The sequence below is a fragment of the Podarcis liolepis genome, assembly GCF_965112155.1.
Source record: "Podarcis liolepis genome assembly, chromosome: 8".
NCBI lineage: Eukaryota > Metazoa > Chordata > Lepidosauria > Squamata > Lacertidae > Podarcis > Podarcis liolepis.
The window spans coordinates 78857376-78880104 of NC_139560.1; the positions used below are offsets into that span (position 1 = coordinate 78857376).

At 43.6% G+C, this 22729-nt stretch overlaps 1 protein-coding gene across 1 annotated transcript in view; it reads right to left on the reverse strand.

Moving 5' to 3' along the window:
• Nucleotides 1–22729, reverse strand: part of GABBR2 (gamma-aminobutyric acid type B receptor subunit 2) — a 288773-nt gene that overhangs the window by 166372 nt on the left and 99672 nt on the right. The window contains exons 4-7 of the mRNA XM_083519142.1: nt 22093–22194; nt 18003–18068; nt 16517–16717; nt 14165–14401 (exon numbers count right to left, since the gene is read on the reverse strand). Coding sequence (XP_083375268.1) covers nt 14165–14401; nt 16517–16717; nt 18003–18068; nt 22093–22194 — 606 coding nt within the window. The remainder of the gene's footprint in view (nt 1–14164; nt 14402–16516; nt 16718–18002; nt 18069–22092; nt 22195–22729) is intronic.

A 22729-nucleotide genomic window follows, 5' to 3' on the forward strand; every position in this document is an offset into this window, starting at 1 on the left:
TCCACTGCCTCCGCAGTTTGGTCAAACTCATGCTGGTAGCTTCGAGAACACTATCCAACCATCTCGTCCTCTGTCGTGCCCTTCTCCTTGTGCCCTCCATCTTTCCCAACATCAGGGTCTTTTCCAGGGAGTCTTCTCTTCTGATGAGGTGGCCAAAGTATTGGAGCCTCAGCTTCACGATCTGTCCTTCCAGTCAGCACTCAGGGCTGATTTCCATAAGAATGGATATGTTTGATCTTCTTGCAGTCCATGGGACTCTCAAGAGTCTCCTCCAGCACCATAATTCAAAAGCATCAATTCTTCAGCGATCAGCCTTCCTTATGGTCCAGCTCTCACTTCCATACATCACTACTGGGAAAACCATAGCTTTTACTATACGGACCTATGTTGGCAAGGTGATGTCTCTACTTTTTAAGATGCTGTCTAGGTTTGTCATTGCTTTTCTCCCAAGAAGCAGGCGTCTTTTAATTTCGTGGCTGCTGTCTCCATCTGCAGTGATCATGGTAAAATCTCTCACTGCCTCCATTTCTTCCCCTTCTATTTCCCAGGAGGTGATGGGACCAGTGGCCATGATCTTCGTTTTTTTGATGTTGAGCGTCAGACCATATTTTGCGCTCTCCTCTTTCACCCTCATTAAAAGGTTCTTTAATTCCTTCTCACTTTCTGCCATCAAGGTTGTGTCATCTGCATATCTGAGGTTGTTGATATTTCTTCCTGCAATCTTAATTCTGGCTTGGGATTCATCCAGCCCAGCCTTTCACATGATGAATTCTGCATATAAGTTAAATAAGCAGGGAGACAACATACAGCCTTGTTGTACTCCTTTCCCAATTTTGAACCAATCAGTTGTTCCATATCCAGTTCTAACTGTAGCTTCTTGTCCCACATAGAGATTTCTCAGGAGACAGATGAGGTGATCAGGCACTCCCATTTCTTTAAGAACTTACCATAGTTTCCCTAGAGGCAGGCAAAACTGTGTCATTTTAAGTACCTACAAACATCCCCACAGTCTCCAGTGTTGAGCTGACAAAACAAAACCCCAAATTCTATCGCATGGTTCAGCTTCACAATTTCTGTGCAATAATACTGCAGTGAATGTTGCCTCTGCCCACAATCCCCAGACTGAAGGAGAGAGGGAGGGAGAGAGAGACTCTGCTGGTGCAGTTCTACATGTTAACATTTAAGACAGAAAAGCAGCTTCCTCTTTCAGGAGAACAAGAGCATGCAGTGAGAACTTCAAACTTCCATGTGCCCAAAGATTTTCATCCTATACCGCCTTCAAATTACATCTGCGAAAGACAAATGTGAAAGCTAAGTTTAAACTGGTAGCTGTTCCAGCTACGTTAGAATTCTGCACGGTGTCAAACTGACCACTGCCCCTTCTACACCTTCCATCACCTTTCCTCCCAGTCCTCACATAGAGCTTGTCAAGACATCATGTGTGTATCAATATATATATGTTTATTTATTTATAAGGCACCTTCACAGACACTGCATTGTGTGAATCATTTCATGTTATACAATCATGTTTCTGCTCATACCAATTCCAATGGAATACCCTTCGTGGGAATCAATCAATCAATGAACCAACCAACCAGCCAATCAATCAATTTATTGTGCATAGCCAAAACAGTACAGCAGAGGGCATGGCAAGGCTTTCCTCTGAAATTGCACAACATACTCTATAAAACGTTTACAGCATAAAAAGTTTACAGCATAATTTTTTTAAAAAAAAAATGAGAACATTAACATATCCGGAACGGAGTTTCTTAGCCGCCAGAGCAAATTTGGCTACCAGGTGTGTAATCTGTAGATCTTTATTAGTTAGGAGTTCGACTGTCACCTCCTGGGGGATTGGCCTGAGAGACAGTCAAGAACAGGTGATAAAATTTCTCTGGGCATTGAATATAAAGGGAGAAGTAGCAGGTAATGCATGACATCCTCAACCTGATTGCATCCATAAATCAATTTGCTTTCCATATGGGGAATTCCCAGGTATGTCCCCTCTAAATATGCTGAGGGCATCTGTTGGAACCTTAGTTCAACAAACACCCTATGCAGTTGCAGGAAAGTCAGTGTCTCAAGGTAATGGGGCCTTGAGTGGTTGATCTTGATTTCGGGGTACCAAATAGAATAACAATACCCTGCATGGAAAATCTAGGTTGAAATACTCTACATGGAAATCTGCAATTCAGATGACGAAATGTTATTTAATGATTTGGGAGCAATCCTGAAGTAGATTCCACCAGAATGAGTGGGGCTAGAATTCAGGGGCTCTGGGGCTGAGTAGGAGTTTCCTGCTCAGGGCACAGAAAGGCTATTCTCCATTCTCCACTGCTCTCCCCCCACCAATTCTGGCTCGGCTGGTATGCAGTTGGTTGAACCAGTGCAGGTGGATCTTAAATTGACCTAAGCCCTGGAAAAAGGCATGAATTAGAGAGAAGGGATTTAGGCTGTATCTTAAGCTCGTTCATCTTGGTCACATGACCCCCAGGGGGTGGGGAGATGGTTAGTGTAACTCAAACGCTATCTAGAGGCAAGTTTTTCAGAATGGAGTCTGGATCTGGCATACTTTACCCCAGCTTAACTTAATTTTACATCAGCTTCTTGGGTACGGAATAGCCCTGCTAGACAGTACAGTTGAACCCCTGTCTTCAAACACTTCAGAAGTCGAACGTTTTGGCTTTCGAACACCGACAACCCGGAAGTGAATGCTTCCGTTTTCGAACGCGCCTTGGAAGTCGAACGGCTTCCAAGGCACATTTCTCCATTTTTTCAATGGATTTTGCCAACTGGCAATTGCGCCTCCGTTATCGAACGTTTCGGAAGTCAGACAATCTTTTGGGACAGATTACGTTCGACAACCAAGGTTCCACTGTAATTCACTTGCTGTTTGCTAGAATTTAAAAGATTCCACACTCTCTTGTAAGAGTACCACTTAGGAAACAAAACAGCTGTCTTAACATTTTGCACATTCACAGTTTAGAAAAAGATTAATTTTAAATGCTTTCAAAACCAATTTTTAAAATATTTTTGAGGGGGGGTTAATAAAAAAATTCTACCAATATTTACAGTAATCACCACAAAGCATATCATTTATAGTTCTCTGGCACAAAGTTAGGAGGTTTAAGTATCAGTGTTAGAAAAGGTGCAGAAGATTGCATCTGGGCCCATTTTGAAGCAGGCATCCAAACATTTGATTTTATTTTAGTGAAAAGCTGTCAGTTGCTATCATTTTTACATTGAAAAAGAACGCTTTCACAATAAACTCCCCTTGCTGCAGAAATCCCCAGCAAAAGGTGCCCCTGGGCAGAACTAGGCACGAACGAAGAACTTGGGACTGCGGCCATATTATAATATACCGGTGGCCCAGTTTCCACTTCACACATGAAGGATGATTTCACACTAGAACTATTTAGCACTTTGCTTTCCTGGAATCAGCTGGGTGGTAATAAAATGGCGGTTCCATGCTGCATTTTTTTAAAAAAATGTACGGTAAAGGTAAAGGTACCCCTGCCTGTACGGGCCAGTCGTGACCGATTCTGGGGTTGTGCGCCCATCTCACTTAAGAGGCCGGGGGCCAGCGCTGTTCGGAGACACTTCCGGGTCACGTGGCCAGCGTGACGAAGCTGCTCTGGCGAGCCGGCACCAGCGCAGCACACGGAAACGCCGTTTACCTTCCCGCTATAAAGTGGCACCTATTTATCTACTTGCACTTAGGGGTGCTTTCGAACTGCTAGGTGGGCAGGAGCTGGGACCGAAAGACGGGAGCTCACCCCGCCGCGGGGATTCGAACCGCCGACCTTCTGATCAGCAAGTCCTAGGCTCTGTGGTTTAACCCACAGCGCCACCCACGTCCCACTTTTTTTTAAATGTACTTCCCACTAAAATCTGGTGGTACCCATCCTCACAGACAACATCTGAGAGGAGAAATTGTTATGGGATGCCAAGGAGGCATGGAGTGGTTGAGCAGCTGTTGCATCAAGAGCTCTCCTGGGTTGTGACAACCAGTACAGAAGTCTGGGACAGGTTCCCTTCCACCCAGTTTAAACCACACCACTTAGCTAAGGAATCCAAGAACCAGGCCACCTGAAAATGATTCACGGATGGTATTTAGCTCCAAGTAGGCTTGCTAAGATGTTTAAGACTGAATCAGATACCGTATTTGTCGCTCTATAAGATGCACTTTTCCCCTTCTAAAAAGTAAGGGGGAATGTGTGTGCATCTTATGGAGTGAATGCAGGCTGCACAGCTATCCCAGAAGCCAGAACAGCAAGATCGCTGCGCAGTGCTCCCTCTCGCTGTTCTAGCTTCTGGCTTAGCTGCGCGAAGCCTCTTCAGGGCAGGCGGAGCCTTCATCCCGCTGCCCTGAGGAGGCTTTGTGCGGCTATCCCAGAAGCCAGAACAGCAAGAGGGATCGCTGCGCAGCAGAAACAGCGATCCCTCCTGCTGTTCTGGCTTCTGGGATTCAGAATATTTTTTTCTTGTTTTCCTCCTCCAAAAACTAGGTGCGTCTTATGGTCTGGTGCGTCTTATAGAGCGAAAAATACGGTAAGTGCTGGAGATGCAAAGAGGCGGAGGGAATGGTCTTTCATATGTGGTGGACTTGTAAAAGGGTAAAAGAGTATTGGGAAATGATCCATAATGAATTGGAAAAAAATGTTTGAAAGTACTTTCCCCCCAAAAAACCAGAGTCCTTTCTGTTGAGGATAATTCAGACTGAAATCCCCAGGAGTCAAAAAAGGTGATTTATGTATGCTACTACTGCAGCCCATGTTTTGCTGACCCAAAAATGGAAAACGAGTGAGTTCCCAACCAAAGAAGATTGGCAACTTAAGTTGACAGAATATGCACAACTTGCAGACTTAACATGCAGAATAAGAGAACCTGAAGAACATACGTTTAAAGAAGACTGGACAACGTTTATTGAATATATGGGAAATAATTGTGTAAAGGGGTACCTTGGGTTAAGAACTTAATTCGTTCTGGAGGTCTGTTCTCAACCTGATACTGTTCTTAACCTGAAGCACCACTTTAGCTAATGGGGCCTCCTGCTGCCGCCGCGCTGCCGGAGCACGATTTCTGTTCTCATCCTGGAGCAAAGTTCTTAACCCGAGGTAATATTTCTAGGTTAGCAGAGTCTGTAACCTGAAGCGTATGTAACCCGAGGTACCACTGTACAGCTAAAAATGTTGGCAGCATTAAGATAAATTCAACAGTGTGAATAAGTTTTGATGGATGCAACAATGGAATACTGAATGGTATAGTTTTTGTAAAATATGCAGTGATGTAAAATGAACCATGGAAAGAGAAGAAGGGAAGTCGTTGATATTTTAAGGATGTAAAATGAGCATTTTAAACTGCAAAACACAAAATTTAATAAAAATTATATATATAAAAGAATCAGGCCATGGGACTCTTGGTCCAAAGCCACTGGCATCGGGGGGCCCCAACCCCGAGATGCCCACAATTCATAGCTTTCCACAGTCTACCATCAGCAAGGGAAGTACTGACAGCCGTTTAGCACCAGATTTGGTGGAGAAGGGCCTCTGTCGCTTTGAAGACCAACCCCCACCCCTCCACCAATGGGGTGAATGTGCACCATTTCAACACCCACCTGGTCATCAACACCATGGGGCTACGATTGGCTTGCGATATATGCTTTGTAATCCACAAAGACCCCACTTATCACTCCCAACTTTAATATATAGTTTCCTCTGGTGCTCCTTTCTTCGAAAGCAGCTTCTGTTTTTCAGCTACTGACCCTAATTAGTTTCTTCCTGTTCGCTCTTGTGACAGTGGCGTTCATGAATCAACATTTTAATTACAGCGAGCTCCTGTTTTCTTTGGTAGGGGAGTTTTAATTACTGCTTTCCTCTTTGCAGAAGGAACTACTACCAATTAATTATTTTGTTTCATTTTTTTATGATTTCTTCGTGGATTACTACCACGAAGGTGGCGGGGGGAGGGGAGAGTGTGGGCGATTGTTCAGACTACCCCACCCCAAGCCATAGAAACCTACTGGAGCTGATTCAGGAATACCATGTAAATGACAGTGAATAGGAAGAAACCAAGGCTGTGTACGCACATACATTTAAAGCACATTCCCTCTCTCAAATAATCTCAAGAACTGTAAGTTTACCCCTTGGAAAGCTGCAAATCCCAGCAACCGTAAAACACACACACACACACACACACACACACACACACACACCACCCTATGGTTCCCTGGATCCTTTGGTTGAGGGGCGGACACTTAAAATGTGCTTTAAATTTATTCAGTGTAGCTAAGAAGCAGGCGCTGCTTTCAAAGGAAGGGGCAAAGAGGAAATTACTAATTCAAGCACCACTTTAGGGAGAAGCCTCAGTAAGTGGACAAGCCGATACTGCATTTTCAGTCTGAAAAAATCACCCTGGACAAATAAGACAGAGTGACAAAAAAGGACAACACTCTGTTTTGTCGTTTCAATTCTCTGCAGCAACAGTAAATGTACAATGCTCATTCTGGAGAAAGCAGGCAGTGTAGAAGCCCAAGAACAGGTGTAGAGAGTTTTACAACTTGCCAAAGGACGGTAGTGGCAGACAGTTACTGCCTCTCCCAATACTTCGTTTTGGAATACCTGTCCATATGCCGCCATCCATCCCCATAGCAGCTTCCCACCTACCCTGCCACTTCCTGTGACATTTGCATGGAGGGCCCCACCAGGGCGGCATTGCCCAAGGTGCCCTCTAATCTAGCCCTGCTTCTGAAGACATATAAGAACTAGGGAAATTTGAGGTTAACTGGAATAATGGTCTAGCATTATTTACATAGTTGTAACCATATGTAAAGGGACATGGGTGGCGCTGTGGGTTAAACCACAGAGCCTAGGACTTGCCAATCAGAAGGTCGGCGGTTTGAATCCCCGCGACGGGGTGAGCTCCCGTTGCTCGGTCCCTGCTCCTGACAACCTAGCAGTTCGAAAGCACGTCAAAGTGCAAGTAGATAAATAGGTACCGCTCCGGCGGGAAGGTAAACGGCGTTTCCGTGCGCTGCTCTGGTTCGCCAGAAGCGGCTTAGTCATGCTGGCCACATGACCCGGAAGCTGTACACCGGCTCCCTCGGCCGATAAAGAGTCGGTCACGACTGGACCAAATAGTCAGGGGTCCCTTCACCTTTTAACCATATGTAAGTGGAAGTAAAATGCCCTGAAAACAATTATACTTCTGCTTAGCAGTGCTTGTTTCCCTAGCTGTAAGCAGTACTGCCACCTTTTTTTGGGGGGGGAGGAGGCAGGAGGGCTCTTGGATCTCCTCAGAGCATCACACCTCCTTTCTTAAGCTGGGCAAATGCTTCCTGGGCTTGGGGAAGGAGGTGTGAGGCTCTGACAGGATCCTGGAGCCTTGCTGCCTCCTTTCCAAAACCAGGCTCTCTTGGATGGTATGACCCTGTGGTGAAAAAAGACAGGCACAGTCAAGGTACTGAGAGTACAGAAAGAGGTATGGTGTGTCAGCAAGTCATTTAATTATCACGCATCATGTAACAACTATATACCAAGATCTTAATGAAGTTCCATTAAAACATGTACCGTAGTTTTTGCTCTATAAGACTCACTTTTTCTCTCCTAAAAAGTAAGGGGAAATGTGTATGCGTCTTATGAAGCGAATGCAGGCTGCACAGCTATCCCAGAAGCCAGAACAGCAAGAGGGATTGCTGCTTTCACTGCGCAGCGATCCCTCTTGCTGTTCTGGCTTCTGGGATTCAGAATATTTTTTTCTTGTTTTCCTACTCCAAAAACTAGGTGCGTCTTGTGGTCTGGTGCGTCTTACAGAGCGAAAAATACGGTAATTGTTTTGTATGTAATTGTTTTTCCTGGCCCCAAGGAAATTTTGCACGCAGGGCAACCGCCCAGAGTACCGGCATCCTTTCCCCACAAATAAACCACTGCCACTCAGTAAATGAGCATAGGATGGCTGTGTTATTGTGCATTTATACAAAGGTCCCCTAGCCATATTACACTCCTACAAAAGAAACCAAAATTGCTGTAGTGTAGTGGCTAAAGCAGACACCCCCAAACCCGGCCCTCCAGCTGTTTTGGAACTACAACTCCCATCATCCCTAGCTAATAGGACCAGTGGTCAGGGATGATGGGAATTGTAGTCCCAAAACAGCTGGAGGGCCAAGTCTGGGGGTGCCTGGGCTAAGGTAGAAGAGGAGTCTCCAAGTCCTGTCATAGCCACATCCTTATTAGATGGTTTTAAGAAAGTCACTGTTGTCTCAGCCTCAACCAGCAATATAGAGATAAATAATAATGACCTGTCCTACAGGGTTGGCATAAGGATTCTATAGGTAATGTACACGACAAACTTGGAATGCTACACAATATACTATATGCTAAAATATATAGATGTGAGTGCCTAATTCATGGGATAAGAATAATCTGCACCACCAGAAAACATCTACCAGATTATGAAGGCAGGGAAGTCAGTGCTATGCACATCACCAAATAACCTAAGAGTAAAGGCCCAGTTTAGTATGCAAATATCCTAGCATCCAGCTTTCGGCAAAAACACAAAAAAGTGCACACTCATTTAAATGAAACTTGCATCCCACATTTTTCTGCAGCTGTTTCTTGGCAGTTAAGGCAGACCCATAATGTATGTACCAGACACCATTTATTATGACACTAGGAAGTGTTGGGAAACAAGAACTCTCAGGCTGTTTCATAAATTACACAGCAACAGACCCTGGTTTACTGCTGAATGTAGACTCAACAGGGAGTTGTAGCCAATCCCAGGGCTTTAATAATTGGACCAATACGAGTTTGCAAATCACTTGTCACATTCACATTTTTAGGTATATACGTTAGGAATGTGGTATGTCAACAGCCCCGTATCTTATCCAACCACTTTAATGCCATATGTGCCACAGAGAAAACCTTCCACTGGCTTAAACATAGCCTAAGATTCTCAGAGGCTATGTTAATGTATTATAATGCAATCGGCGATTAGAATTCCTTTATGGTTGCGACAAAAAAATCTTTCCTACAGGCTACTAGCTTTCCATTCATTAACAAAAACACACATATAAGGCACACAGAATTTATAAAGCATTTCAGAATATACTAATAGCTCTTCTACCTCAAGCAGTTCTTGAGCATCCAAGTGCAGATAAATGTTTGGTTAGCAAATGACTTAGCTGCAAGGATTGCTGCTCTGCTGAGGGACAGATCATGAAATTACTCTAGGGTTAGAAAAGGTCTCATCATAAACAGACTGCAAAAAAAAAATCTGCAAACTTGCCAGATGCTCTTATTTTAAATGATGTCCTTTATTTGAGCGCGCTGAAGAAGAATTAATCTGCTGCTCTGCACATGAGATTGCTAACAGTCTTTGCGGAAGGGAAGAAGCCATTTGGCTTCAGCAGAAATGCATTGACATGATAGCAGTGATGGGCGTTTTAAATCACAAGCCTTTTCTCTGCAGCTGCCCCTGAATGCATTACTTTGCCGGCACTGGCCACTGGCTCCAGGTTTTATTTTTGGTCACTGACAACTTTGACAGGAAGATGGTGTTGAGCCTCAGTCCGCTGACCTCAGTGATACTGACCACTAGCCCAGATCATCAGCCCAGGACCCCTCACTCATCAGACTCAAGAGAAATAAACTTTCCATAGGCTTGTTGAAGAGGAATTAGCTCAGAATGGCAAAATACACTTTGAAGGCATGTTTTGGCACCTGGTCATAAGATCTTAATAAGTAGAGACATCACCTTGCCAACAAAGGTCCGTATAGTAAAAGCTATGGGTTTCCCAGTAGTGATGCACGGAAGTGAGAGCTGGACCATAAAGAAGGTTGATCGCCAAAGAATTGATGCTTTTGAATTATGGTGCTGGAGGAGACTCTTGAGAGTCCCATGGACTGCAAGAAGATCAAACCTATCCATTCTGAAGGAAATCAGCCCTGAGTGCTCACTGGAAGGACAGATCCTGAAGCTGAGACTCCAATACTTTGGCCACCTCATGAGAAGAGAAGACTCCCTGGAAAAGACCCTGATGCTGGGAAAGATGGAGGGCACAAGGAGAAGGGGACGACAGAGGACGAGATGGTTGGATAGTGTTCTCAAAGCTACCAGCATGAGTCTGACCAAACCGCGGGAGGCAGTGGAAGACAGAAGTGCCCGGCGTGCTCTGGTCCATGGGGTCACGAAGAGTTGGACACGACTAAACAACAACAACATCAGACTCTCAGAATCACTTTGTTGCCCCATGCCAAAACAGCCAACCCTGGTCTCCATGAGATTTGTACTGGCGCTTGCTAGGTGCCAGTCAGTGCCACAGTTTTAACTTGGTCTTAGTCTTATTGTTTTGGGGCTCTTTTGCACTGCTGTGATTAAGCATTATACAAATTCTTGAAATAAATAATGAATTGTTACAAGGCTCTGGCCCCAAGCACAGGGATCCCTTGTGTCATCGAGCCGTGCTTCTCAGCACAGCACAGAAACTGGAGGGATGATCTCTGCCCCTTTTCCATTCCGAGCTAGAGAGGAAAATGTGATTCTTCTCATCACTCTTACCAAAGAGTATCAGCCCATGCACCCTGCCAGAGACGCCAGCTTCATTGAGGTGGCCCGACGCAACATCATGTGACATCCTGATATCGTATGATGTCCTGCTGTACATGCAGCCCTTAAGGGGGCCCAGGGCCCTCAAAAAAACATTGGGGAGCCCCCAGAGTGCATCACTCCCCAGGAGCTGGTGCCTATGCATCCCACCCAAGATGCTATTTACGAGAGGAGAGAGGCTGTTTTTAGTGCCAATGGCCACCTCCTTCATGCAGTAAACAACAGCTAGTGAGGATGCAGTTTTAATTCGATCCATGGCATGGGGAGAGAGGATTAATCTGCCTTCCTGTGATCCTGATCTGGCTCCCCACTTGCTCCCTAAAAAAATAACATCCTGTATGTTAAATTTGACCACCCATTTGATAGAATGTGTAAGTAGCTCTGTATTGCACTTCATATTTGGTAGGGTCAACTTCCTCAAGAGTTTTCCCAGGTTTTGCAGTATCTGAGCTGTCTGTCTTCTGGAAGTGTTTCTCAGACTTGGGTCCCCTGCTGTTGTTGGGCTACAGCTCCCATCATCCCTAGGACCAGTGGTCAGAGATCAGTGGAGAAGAAATCCCGCAACAGCCAGAGACCTAAGTTTGAGAAAGACTGGTTTTGTGCCTTGCTACTGCATCCTGCTGCTGGCTGCCCTCTCCTCCTAAGTTAGTTCTTCCTAGATCTTTCCCAGCACAGCAGAGACCCTCTTATCCTAGTTGGAACAGGAGAGCGGGGAAGCATGGCGATTATTCTGAACTTCTTCTTATGAATTTCCTCAGGGATTTCAAGCATGTGCACATTTCTCCCAGAGCATGCCTGCTGTGTGGCAATACTGATCCTTAAGCAAAGGCGTGGTCTATAGATGCCTTGTTGTTTTCTCTCAGAGAAAAAGCCAAGCCAGAAAAAAAATTCCCCTGGGGAATTGTGTGCATCAATGTGGCTATTTAAAAGGCTTCTTGCATGCTTTAAAACGGATGCACTTCCTAACCGACCTTTACAAGGAACCGAACTGGGAAGCCCATAAAATATTTACATCCCTTCTGCTTGTCAAGCTCATTAGCTATCGTAAAGGTTGCTCCCTATTTAATTTTTCTTTTGGTTGGCTTTCCAGAAGATCACCAGTGAGACCGGTGTTTTTGCCCAATGCCTCTTTTTTCTGTTTTGCAGTTGACACGAGTGTAGAAATGTAGAGAAACTCTACCATGAAGTCCAACAGCCTAGATTGATTAAGGGATATACCTAAGCACCTGTTAAAAGCTTGAAAGCAGATTTCCCACTTCCTTAATTGCTCAAGCTGGCAGTTGTTGCAAAAGCAACTGTAGATAAGTAAAAACACCGAAAAGTTTTGCCAGGGAAAATAATTCGGTGCTGCTGCGCTCTAGTTTCAAGAGTGGCTAAGCCTGTCTGAGCATGCTCAGAGGCTTCTAACATACTGAGAAGTTCAGCACATCACAGGTCTCTGGGTATTTCCAGACATTAGACGGAAGTCACCTAGATCCAATCCATAAATATTTCTGCTAGTACCAAGGGTCCTAGCCCCAGTGAGATACGGTAGCACTTCTAAAGGCACAATTAACAACTTTTTCGAAAGGCATTTTAAGTGAAAGCTTTCATCCCAGCCTGCATCTGCACTAGATTTGGAACTGTTATTATATATGATAGTCATATATATAGGACTCGTGTATGGTCTAAGCCTCTTGGGCTTGCCAGTCGTAAGGTCAGCAGTTCGAATCCGCGCAATTGGGTGAGCTCCTGTTGCTCTGTCCCAGCTCCTGCCAACCTGGCAGTTTGAAGGCATACCAGTGCAAGTAGATAAACAGGTACCACTGTGGCAGCAAAGTAAATGGCGTTTCTATCCACCAAAAGCGGTTTAGTCATGCTGGCATGACCCATAAAAGCTGTCTGTGGACAAATGCCGGCTCCCTCGGCCTGAAAGCAGAGATGAGCAGTTGAATTTGACACGACTTAACCGCCCAGGGGTCTTTTACCTTTTCCTATTTCATATATGTAATTGCCATAACTGCTTTTACTGTTAAATGGCTTCCGAGACAGTTTACAGGAAGTGGTTTATAAATAGAAATCGATAAATTGATAAATAAAAAACATACAAGTGATCCCTGTTCCCATGTAGTAATACAAAAAGAGCTCTTATGGATCAGACCGAAAGCTCATGTAGTCCAGCATTATACGTTCACAGTGGCCAATCAGATGTTTATGAGAAGCTTAAAAGCAGGACATGGGTGCAACAGTATTAGTGATCCCCAGCAACTGGTATTTGACCAGAGGTCATGTTTATCCATAATGAACAGCATCCACAGACAGCCTTATTCTCCATGAGTTTGTACAATCCCCTTTCAGAGCTGCCTAAGTTGGCAGCCATTGCTAAAATTTGCGCTAGTGAATTCCAGTCTAACTATGAGCTGCACAAAAATCCTTATGATATGAACTGCAGAAATGTGTTGCATATCACCTCTTTCCAACTGGTGGCCACCAAGAAGGGGGCAGAGATCCCTAGCACATGGTATATGGGACTGCACATTATGGCTGGGATGATGGTCATCTCCGCACGAGGAGACCACATTCAACTGCTCCCCCGTCATTAATTTACATAGATTATTATTGTGCATGTGTTTATTCTGCCTTCTAAATGAAAGATGATCTCTGAGGGGCCTTACAAATTTAATGTTCCAGCATATATTAAAAGGATGAATGAAACAAACCCCACAGCCAAACCATAAAGACAGAAGTAGGAACTAGCAATGGCATTCCCTCATAGACTGTCCCAGAGACTGTCTTCAAAAGCACAAGGTGCTGAAATGCTAACAATGTGTGGACTGAAGTTCCCCTCAGAAGAGATATGATGTCTAAGCCACTGATGTCTTCTTCCTCTCAGGTGGTGAGAGCAACTAGGAGACAACCAAGTCCAGTTTTACCACCTGTTGGTGTACTCTCAGGAGACTCCCTGACGAACGTTGATTACATTTTGTTTATGTGTGGTTTTTTTAAAGTGCATTTATATAAACTTAGATGTACACCTCAAATATATAGTGCAGAATGGCTCTAAGGATCAATGACCAGGTTAGTCTAATACATGCTTACTGCCAATTAGTTTGGAAAAAGCAATCACCTGAGTTGCAGCTGGAGAAAACGATTCCCTAATTCTATATGCACCTTTTCAAACTGCAGTAAGACTAATCACAACCCGCTAGCTCTGATCATAGACTCGCAGAATTGTAGAGTTGGAAAGGACCACGGGGGTCATCTAGTCCAACCCCCTGCCCAACGTGGGGTTAAAACCCACTACCCATCTATTCCCTAACTTTTTACAAAAGCCTAGGAGAAAATCCATACCCAGTTGCTCCCTAATACCCTGATTATCTTGACTGAGGGCAGATTTTCCCTGAAGGCTTTGCCGGAATAAACACCCACAAAGCAACAAAACTTTGATTCAGCACTCAAAATATTCTTTTCTGAAGTACTTTCCACAACAGACGTTTCTATTTCTAATAACCGGCAGCTGATATAGTGCCCAGGGAAGAGACTGCTACCAGACTTCAGTTTAAAATAATGAAGGCAGGCTTACCGTTACACCAAAGAAGCTGGTCTGATTCATTGCATCTAGGAAAATTTTTCCAAGTTCTTTGTTGGTGTAGTTAAAGTCCTCAATTTTTTGGTTTCTGTTGGTGGCATTGAGAATCTTCATTGCTTGCTGAAGTGTTTTGGCAATTACCCAAATTCCATCATAAGCAAAGCCATGGAACTTACTTGGCTCAACATTCCCTCGCCTTTGATCATACTCCTCTTCATACTGCTGTGGTGTCTGTGTAAAAGAATACAAGGCCAGTTCACTGATCAGCATGTTAAAATCTGTGCCCAAAACGTCAAAAGCCATGGAAGCCCTTAAGAGACCTGTGGAGCTCAAGAAATAATGAGAAGCATTTCAGGGCAGAAAAATACAATTTTATCATTCATCGTGTAATATTGTGCCATCAAGGCAACTAGTGACTCAGGTCGTATCCCCACAATATGTTTAAAGCATATTTAAAGCATGTGGTTTCCTGAAAACAATTCTGGGAACTGTAGTTTGTCCCTCACAGGGATAAAGTACCCCGCACTCTTAACAAACTGGTTCCCAGGATTCTTTCAAAGAAGCAATGTGCTTTGAATTTATGGTGTGGATGTAGACTTGCATTAAAAATGACTTGCCTAGACCTACCAAACTAAATTACTTGCACTTGGGTCCACTGAAATCAATAGGACAAGTTAGTAATGAAGGAAGTTCAAACGAAGTCTGGTTCCAAGCAATTATTCTTAAATCAGTTTTCTCCAAACTAATGATACCAAAGGCACACTCTTTTTTCTGAATTAAAATGGGGCACATGCTTTATTTTGGCACCCAAAATATACTTTCAGAATGTAAATGGGTAACCGAGGGAACAACCTCATTCTTCTCAGTGGGCTACTGTGGTGGGGGTAGTTCTTGATTTGAAGGAGATAAACCCACGGCAGTAACTCATTCAGGTGCTCAATGGACACCCCTCCTCCATGGGCAAGCAATTTTGCAGAGTCTCTCCACCAAGAGTGATTGAATGGTCCAATCACGCCAACTCCAGAAATGGCACAACATTGCAAGTTCTAAACTCGTTACATTAAGTGTAAAATAAGCAAGATCTTCCTCATGTTGTTTGGGGCACTGTTGCCATGGTGAAATTCATTTGCTAAACAGAGCTCAAAATAATTGTTTGTGTTTACTAACAGAAAACGATTTAGTAATATCCATGCGCCATTGAGGTGCATATGTACATGCTTTTATAAACAAGAGTCAACATATTTTTTTTCTCTCCCTCTCCCTCTCTGCTTCAACTTAAGTTGCCTTGCCTTGCCCCTCCCCTCTGCCCATCTGAAGTGCTATATGCTTGAATCTTTTCTAATTCCTGGGTCCAACAAGGTTCCAATTGCTGGAATGGCCAGGCCAGCCACTACTTAGGTAACATCCTAAGTATGGGTTGTTAAGGAAGTAAGGAAGTAGCTCTGTGCCAGAAGAGCAAATGAGCACCCCACTCCCTCAACTGCCTGGTAGTTAGAAAGACAAAAAGGAGAGAGTTGAGGTTGTTCCCTCGGTTACCCATTTACATTCTGAAAGTATGTTTTGGGTGCCAAAATAAATCATGTGCCCCATTTTAATTCAGAAAAGAAGTGTGCCTTTGGTATCATTAGTTTGGAGAAAACTGATTTAAGAATAATTGCTTGGAACCAGATTTAGATTGAACTTCCTTCATTACTAACTTGTCCTATTGATTTCAGTTAGAAGCTATAAGCAGGCAGAAGCCAGGGAGAGATAGAGCCATGCCTGATTTCTGGTGGAATCCAAAGCTGTGGCTATGGGAGAAGCAAGACACTTTGGAGTGTTAATGCTGTGTGCCTCCCCAGCCCCACCCCTACCCCACCCACTGTAGGCTCAGGCTGCATCTATGTGTAAATAAACCATATATCCTAAAGACACCAGAGCTGTCCCCCATTCCAAGAAAACCGAACTCTGAGTAAGTGCCTGGAACTCCTGGCCTCTTGGTGACTGGGGTGGTGTACAACAGTACTTTAAAGTGATGCATAATGCTAGATGGTGTTTTTTCCCCCTGGATAACTTTAATATTTGACAGGGTTTTTTTTTCCCTCCCAAAAAGCACCCTGAAGCACGTTGGACATCGCTGCCTCAGTTTGAAGCACCTCAGGGAGATCTGACAAGCCCTGAATCTGGCCAAAGCAGCCCTGCTGTGGTTCTTGATCCAAGAACCTTTTGCAAAATCCCATTAGAGGAACCATGCTCTACCCTTAAGCCCTGCTTTTGCGCTGCCACCTCAAGGTTTAAGACTGGGCTGTAAATCTACTATGACAGAAGTTTTTTGCAAGAAAATGGTAAAAAGGAAATCAAACTCACCCTTCCTGAAATGGTTTTGATCGGTTTTGAACTGAGAGGTTCAAAATCCACCCCAATGTACCCTTCCATGGCGCCAAGAAGGTTCATGGTGAGACAGTGAGATGAGTTAAGCTTTGGAATAGCTTTTTCCCACCAGTGGCTCTGATACCACCCAGGAATGATCCACTGATATTTCGGGCCGAACATCTTTTCATTAAATGCCTACAGTGGAAACATAAAAGAGGGGAGAAAGAGTTACAACATATATAAAAATCTTGTAGAGGTTTAAATAATCTCAGCTATGATAGCCGCTCCTTAAAAATAAACACCGTTCTTGGGGGGAAATGAACCTAAAGGAACACACACGTTTTAACAAGGGAGACCCTAAATATATACTTATACATAACTTAGAATCTGTACTGGATACACAAGAAGATGCCATCAACTGAGGACTGCTATAATACAAACAACTTCATAATTAATATGCCTAATGCAGAAGCATTAAGAGCTTCCATATATAGGCTTGATGGCCAAAAAGTAAACAAGAAGGAATGGGGCTCCAAAGTGAGAAAAAAAGCAAGACTGGAAGTCTGCTCCTTCTCAGTCACTCAAGCTGAGCCATATGGATAAAGAAGGTTGTTAGTTGGGATCTGGAATACTCTCCCCTCCCACAGCGTGTGATAGGGATTGTCTGGATGACAAGGAATGTTGGGAGGTACCATCTGGGGAAGCCTCAGAAGAGGGAGGCTCAGAGCCCAGGGAGTGGTGGTGGGACCCTGAGGACAGGTCCAAGGGTGAAGTGGGGTGGGAGGATGGTTGGATGCTGAAGAAGCTACAGGCTTTGGCAAGCAAGAAGAGCCAGGTGCAGAAAGCACTGCAGACTCTGCAGATGAAGCAGAGGAGGAAGCAGCAGAGTCTGCAGAAGCAGCCCAGGAGCTTGCCATCCCTACTGTACTAAGCTCCCCTCCCCCTTTGCCTCCGAGGACACAGAGGGCTATGCCTGTGGCAGAACAAAGAGCACAGTTCCCCCCAACATCGTAGTTTAAGGCTGCTTGGGAAACTTCTGGCTGAGGAGTCTCAGGGGGGAGAAGAGCGCAGAGGCCTTCAGTCCTGGCAACTGCTTAATGGGAGCAAGTCCGGCTGGGAAGCATTGCCAAGCTGTATGCCATTTACCTAAATAAAGAATTAAATACACTGAGTCTTGTATGCTGAGCTGCATCTGAGCCAGCGCTGACAGCATGCCACCCTCTCTCCTGGCATGTGTAGTTGCATAGCTTCCTGCAAAATGGCCTGTCCGTTTATTTCTAGCTAAGGCCCTCTCAAAGTCTTCTGCCTTGTCCAAAAGCCAGCATGTCCTTTCGTCCATCAGCTGGGAAAATTTATTGCTTTCCCTTCAATTGTCACGGTGGCATACATAGAGTTCCCAAGTTATCTTCCACCAGGGCATTGGCCAAACCCAAGTTTGGAGAGCCCCTCTTTTTCTCCCTCTCTTTTTTTCTTTACTTACACAGCAGAATACTTTGGCCGCCATTTCCTCATTGAACTGGCCAAGGATAATTCGGACATCATTTCCCTGCAGAACACAATAAAAATTGACGTGTTAGTGAAATCACTACCTTCTCCTCTCACAGGTGTGAGATAATTAGTAATTATTTAATAATAATTAGTAATTATTTTTTATTGCCACCAGCTCAATACACAAGGCACCGTAAAAAGCCTGAAATGGCTAGCTCATCAAGAAAGTTTAAACAGCCATGTGGGCCTGCTCCCATAAAATGGCCTTCAAGAGACACCTGAAAACAAAAAAAGTGAGGATAACTGCCGAATCTTTGCTGGAAGGGTATTTCACAACACAGGACTCACAACACTAAAAGCTTGACTTCTGGCAAAAGCCAATCAGGGTTCTGTAACATGGGGGGCAACCAACGGTGCTCTTTCAGATGAGTCCATTAATTAAGCTGAGGTCCAAAGGCTTATGTGGTCCATACAGCATCCTTTATAATGCCTTATATTACTGAAATGCTCTTTGTTTATAGAAAAAATTAATTGGTGCTTCATATTTTACACCAACAAGCACCTCCTGGGTAGTCTAGGATTCAGATATCACCAGAAGTGGCACCATGTGTTGAGGCAGAACCACAACCAACCAACACCAGATTCACTGCTGCTTGACCTGGATGGGGGTTGGGAAGCAATGAGTTTGGGGCTGTATGGCTGCACCAGTGGAACAACCAGATTCAGCCCACCGGTGCAACAAGGTGGACTATATATATGTGCTTTTCACTCACAACAAATGCACATTAGTCCTAGGTATACATATTTTTACTCTCCCACCAAATCGCAATCCAGTTGGGATTCTAACCCAGTCAAGTCACAAGACTTAACAGGCGTCAGACCCTTGGAAGGATTTCAAAACCTTCAAAAGATGTTTCAGAGGCACCAAGGCAATTCATGGGAACAGGGCTTTAGGATTAGCTTTCTTGCTAACCCCACAGGGGATCAAATGCTTATCACAATTTTACTGATAAATCATTGATTTATTTATTTGTTAAAACTATTAATAATCTGTCCTTCACCGGGAGATGCTAGGCAGCAGATACACACAAACCAAACCCAAAATTAAACAGTAAAATTAAAATACTGTAAAAAATAATAATACAGAATTCAGTTACAACTAAAAACCAGCAGCAGAAACAAAACTTCAGCTACCCAATGCACATCCCCTCTCGCGGAAAGCCTAAGCGAAGAGGCGTGACTTCACCTGCCAAGGAAAATGACACCAATGGCATGGTAAGAAACACCTCAGAGGGGAGGAGATAGTGAAACTCAATAGGCTGAATTCTGAGCAGTGTCTGGTATAGCCAAGTTACCCTTAAAAGAAGATACAGAAAGGGCAAAATGGAAATATTTTGAAATGCCAACACATTGCTGAGTGCAAAAGTATCTTTGCACTGCTTTTGGGGGTGTTTTTTAAGAGATTAATTGTTGCTCATGCGGATAGTGTGCTAAGCAGCCATCCTGTATTTTACTAAACTTTTTTTTTTTTTAATTATTAAAACATTTCAAAAATGTCTGCAGGCACAAGGGAGTGGAAAACACGGACACAGTGCAGGGACTGCCATTGACGGTCTCATCAAAATGATCACTTCTGTATTTTCATCAGTGCTGGCTATCCTTCTTGGGAACGAGTCTGGTTTTTCTAGGAGACAGCTTGGGGAAAACCCTGCATAACTAATTTCAGCAGAGACCAAGACAAGAGACCAAAAATTAAAGTGCAAAGGGTAACGACAGCTCAATAACAATGTCTCAAAATCTCTAGAAAGCTTCAAGCAATGGTTTTGTTTTTTGTTTTCTTCGTAATAGTACTGCCATCACCATCTTTTTGCTGCCCATGGCAGCTTTTGTGTGCCAGCACCCATGACACTTTTATCAAGATTTGAGTACCAGTACCTCAATTTTTACTAAAGAAAGTCCTGGCTTCAAGGTATACACACACAAAAAGGTGGCAGTCTTTGGTTTCCATTGTTAAATTTGTCCATCCATTACCTGTGCAAATTAAGTTCAGGGAGCTTTATTAGAAAGTAAAAATAAAATAAAAAATAAAAATAAAAATAAAAATAAAAATCAAGATATCAAGATATCAAGATATCAAGATATCAAGATATCAAGATATCAAGGACTGAATTTTTTGACACTAGAATGAATTACTTAAAAAAATCACTCCGCATGGTCACTGAAAAACATGCATTTCATCAGATTTTTGAGAAGCACACACTGCACCTAATGCATTAATGTCTGGTTTTGCTGAGGAGACCAGAATATAAAAAGATAGAAAGATGGGCATTAAGAATTTAGATGTGTATGCCCTACTTTTTATCTGCAGCAATTCACACAGAAGGTATGAAGTGTCAATCAACTGGAATAGCATCTGCTTCCTAGCAGGGAACCTTTATCTCCTACTACTTTTGGTCAGTCCTGAAGGGCTAATGTAATAAACATGAAAATTATAATCTACTGTTCAGCATCGAGGCAGCACACATCATAAAGAGAGATAATGGCAGAGATGTGGGCAAGACCCAACAGCAGAGCGAAAATCTCACGCACAGAAGGCTGCATTCAACTAAGGCAAATAACATAAGTTCATTTATTTCCAGTGGCTTTACTCTGATTATTAGTTAGTTGGATACTAGAGGGGAGAAACATTAGTAAAGTTAACAAATCACACAAGTGCAATCACCCATGTTTAGTTTTCTCGTGCAAAGTGGGATTTTACTGTTGCTTCTTGTGGAAAGGGGGAAATAGTTTGCACACTGGTATGTGGGTCAAGGTCCACATGCATTTACCTCTAGGCTCATCTTGCCCCACATGTGCACACATTCATCACAGCATGTATATGTTGGATACATATTGTCACACACAGAGAATCATAGAATTGTAGAGTTGGAAGGGACCACAAGTCCAGCCCCCTGCAATGCCCAATCTTTTGCCCAACGTGGGACTTGAACCCACAACCCAGAAACTGAAAGTCTCATGCTTTACCGACTAAGCCACTTACCGTATTTTTCGCTCTATAAGACGCACCCAGCCATAGGACGCACCTAGTTTTAGAGGAGGAGAACAAGAAAAAAAATATTCTCTCCCTCTCTGCGCAGCGCCCCTTCAGCGAAGCGGCAGGAGAAGCGGAGCCCCTTCCATTTCTCCTCCCACTTCGCTGAAGGGGCGCTGCGCAGAGAGGGAAAGCTGCGCAGCGCCTCTCCAGCAAAGGGAAGCCAGGAGAGCAAGAGGGGTCGGTGCGCACCGATCCCTCTTGCTCTCCTGGCTTCAGGGATAGCTGCCCGAAGCCTCCGAAGCACAGCGGGAGCGTTCCCACTGCGCTTCGGAGGCTTCGCGTTGCTTTCTCTGAAGTCATGGAGCCTGCATTCACTCCATAAGACGCACACACATTTCCCCTTACTTTTTAGGAGGGGAAAAGTGCGTCTTATAGAGCAAAAAATACGGTGCTTTATAAGGTAGAACCAGCTCATATTTCTGGCACATGTGTTTATATGTTAAGCCAATGCTATAAAGCAAGGACCAATGAGTTTCCCACTTTCGCAAAAAATGTGAAATTTATCAATGAACTCATCGATATTTCCTTCCCTTAGATAGCAGCAGGAGCCCTATGCCTAAATGGCACTCTATATTACAAATGACTAACTTAGTTCTATTAATTTTAGCAGGTCTTCTTTGCGTAAGACCAGCATTAGATACATCCCTATTTTTTTCCTATTTGACACTCAGTTGGTAACTTAGATGAATGTTTTTAGAAATAACGTACCTAAGGGTGAGAGACTGCAGCATTCACAGCTTTTCTACTTTGCTCCATCTGACTCTGCTAGTGCATTTTAAAATGAGCCACAACTGCTTTTAACACATCCAGTATTATATTACCTCCAATATTAATTCTTGCACCATTACAACACAGCATCCTATACAATACGATTTACTTCTTTATTACAAACAGCACTGCATGGATAATTTATCAGCAAAATGCCAATTCTATTGCCAATGATTATTTTCTTTTCTACTGCCCAGTTTGCTTCAATAGCTGCACCCACCTTGAGTTTTTTGACACTTGTGCAGGGATCATTAGAGAAACTCTCTGTGTCTGAGATTTCAATATCTTCCCCATACAGGACACCAGTCAGATCATTCCGTACCTGTTGCAGGTTGGGAAAAAAGGCAAAAATGAATTCATTGGTACCCACCACTGAAAACGCCACTGTCTCGCAACACCATAGCATGATTCAAACAGATGCCAAGTTAGTTACCCTTCCGTACAGGTGTTATATTAAATCATATGGAGTGTGGGAGTGGGGATTTCCTGACAAGCATTCCAGGTTTGAGACTGTAATATCTGCTACACTGAAAATAACATGCTATGCTGTTACAGATAAGCCAGCCCATACAAGAAAGCAGCTCCTCTTCAATCTGCAAGACCCTGATTGACTCCTAAAACCTAAACACAATTCTTGAACCCCTGAAATGCAACATGAAGCTGGATCTTACAATGTGAACATTCTTTCTAAAGTTTCCTCACATTTTCTAATACATCCAAACTGATGCCAATACTTCCTTTTCTGTTGTAGGCATGTATAGCACCATGAGCAATCTTCTCACTAAATACACAGATGCATTCTTTTTAAATTAACAACAATAATAAAATAAACTGGAAGTCAAAGAGAGTATAAACTA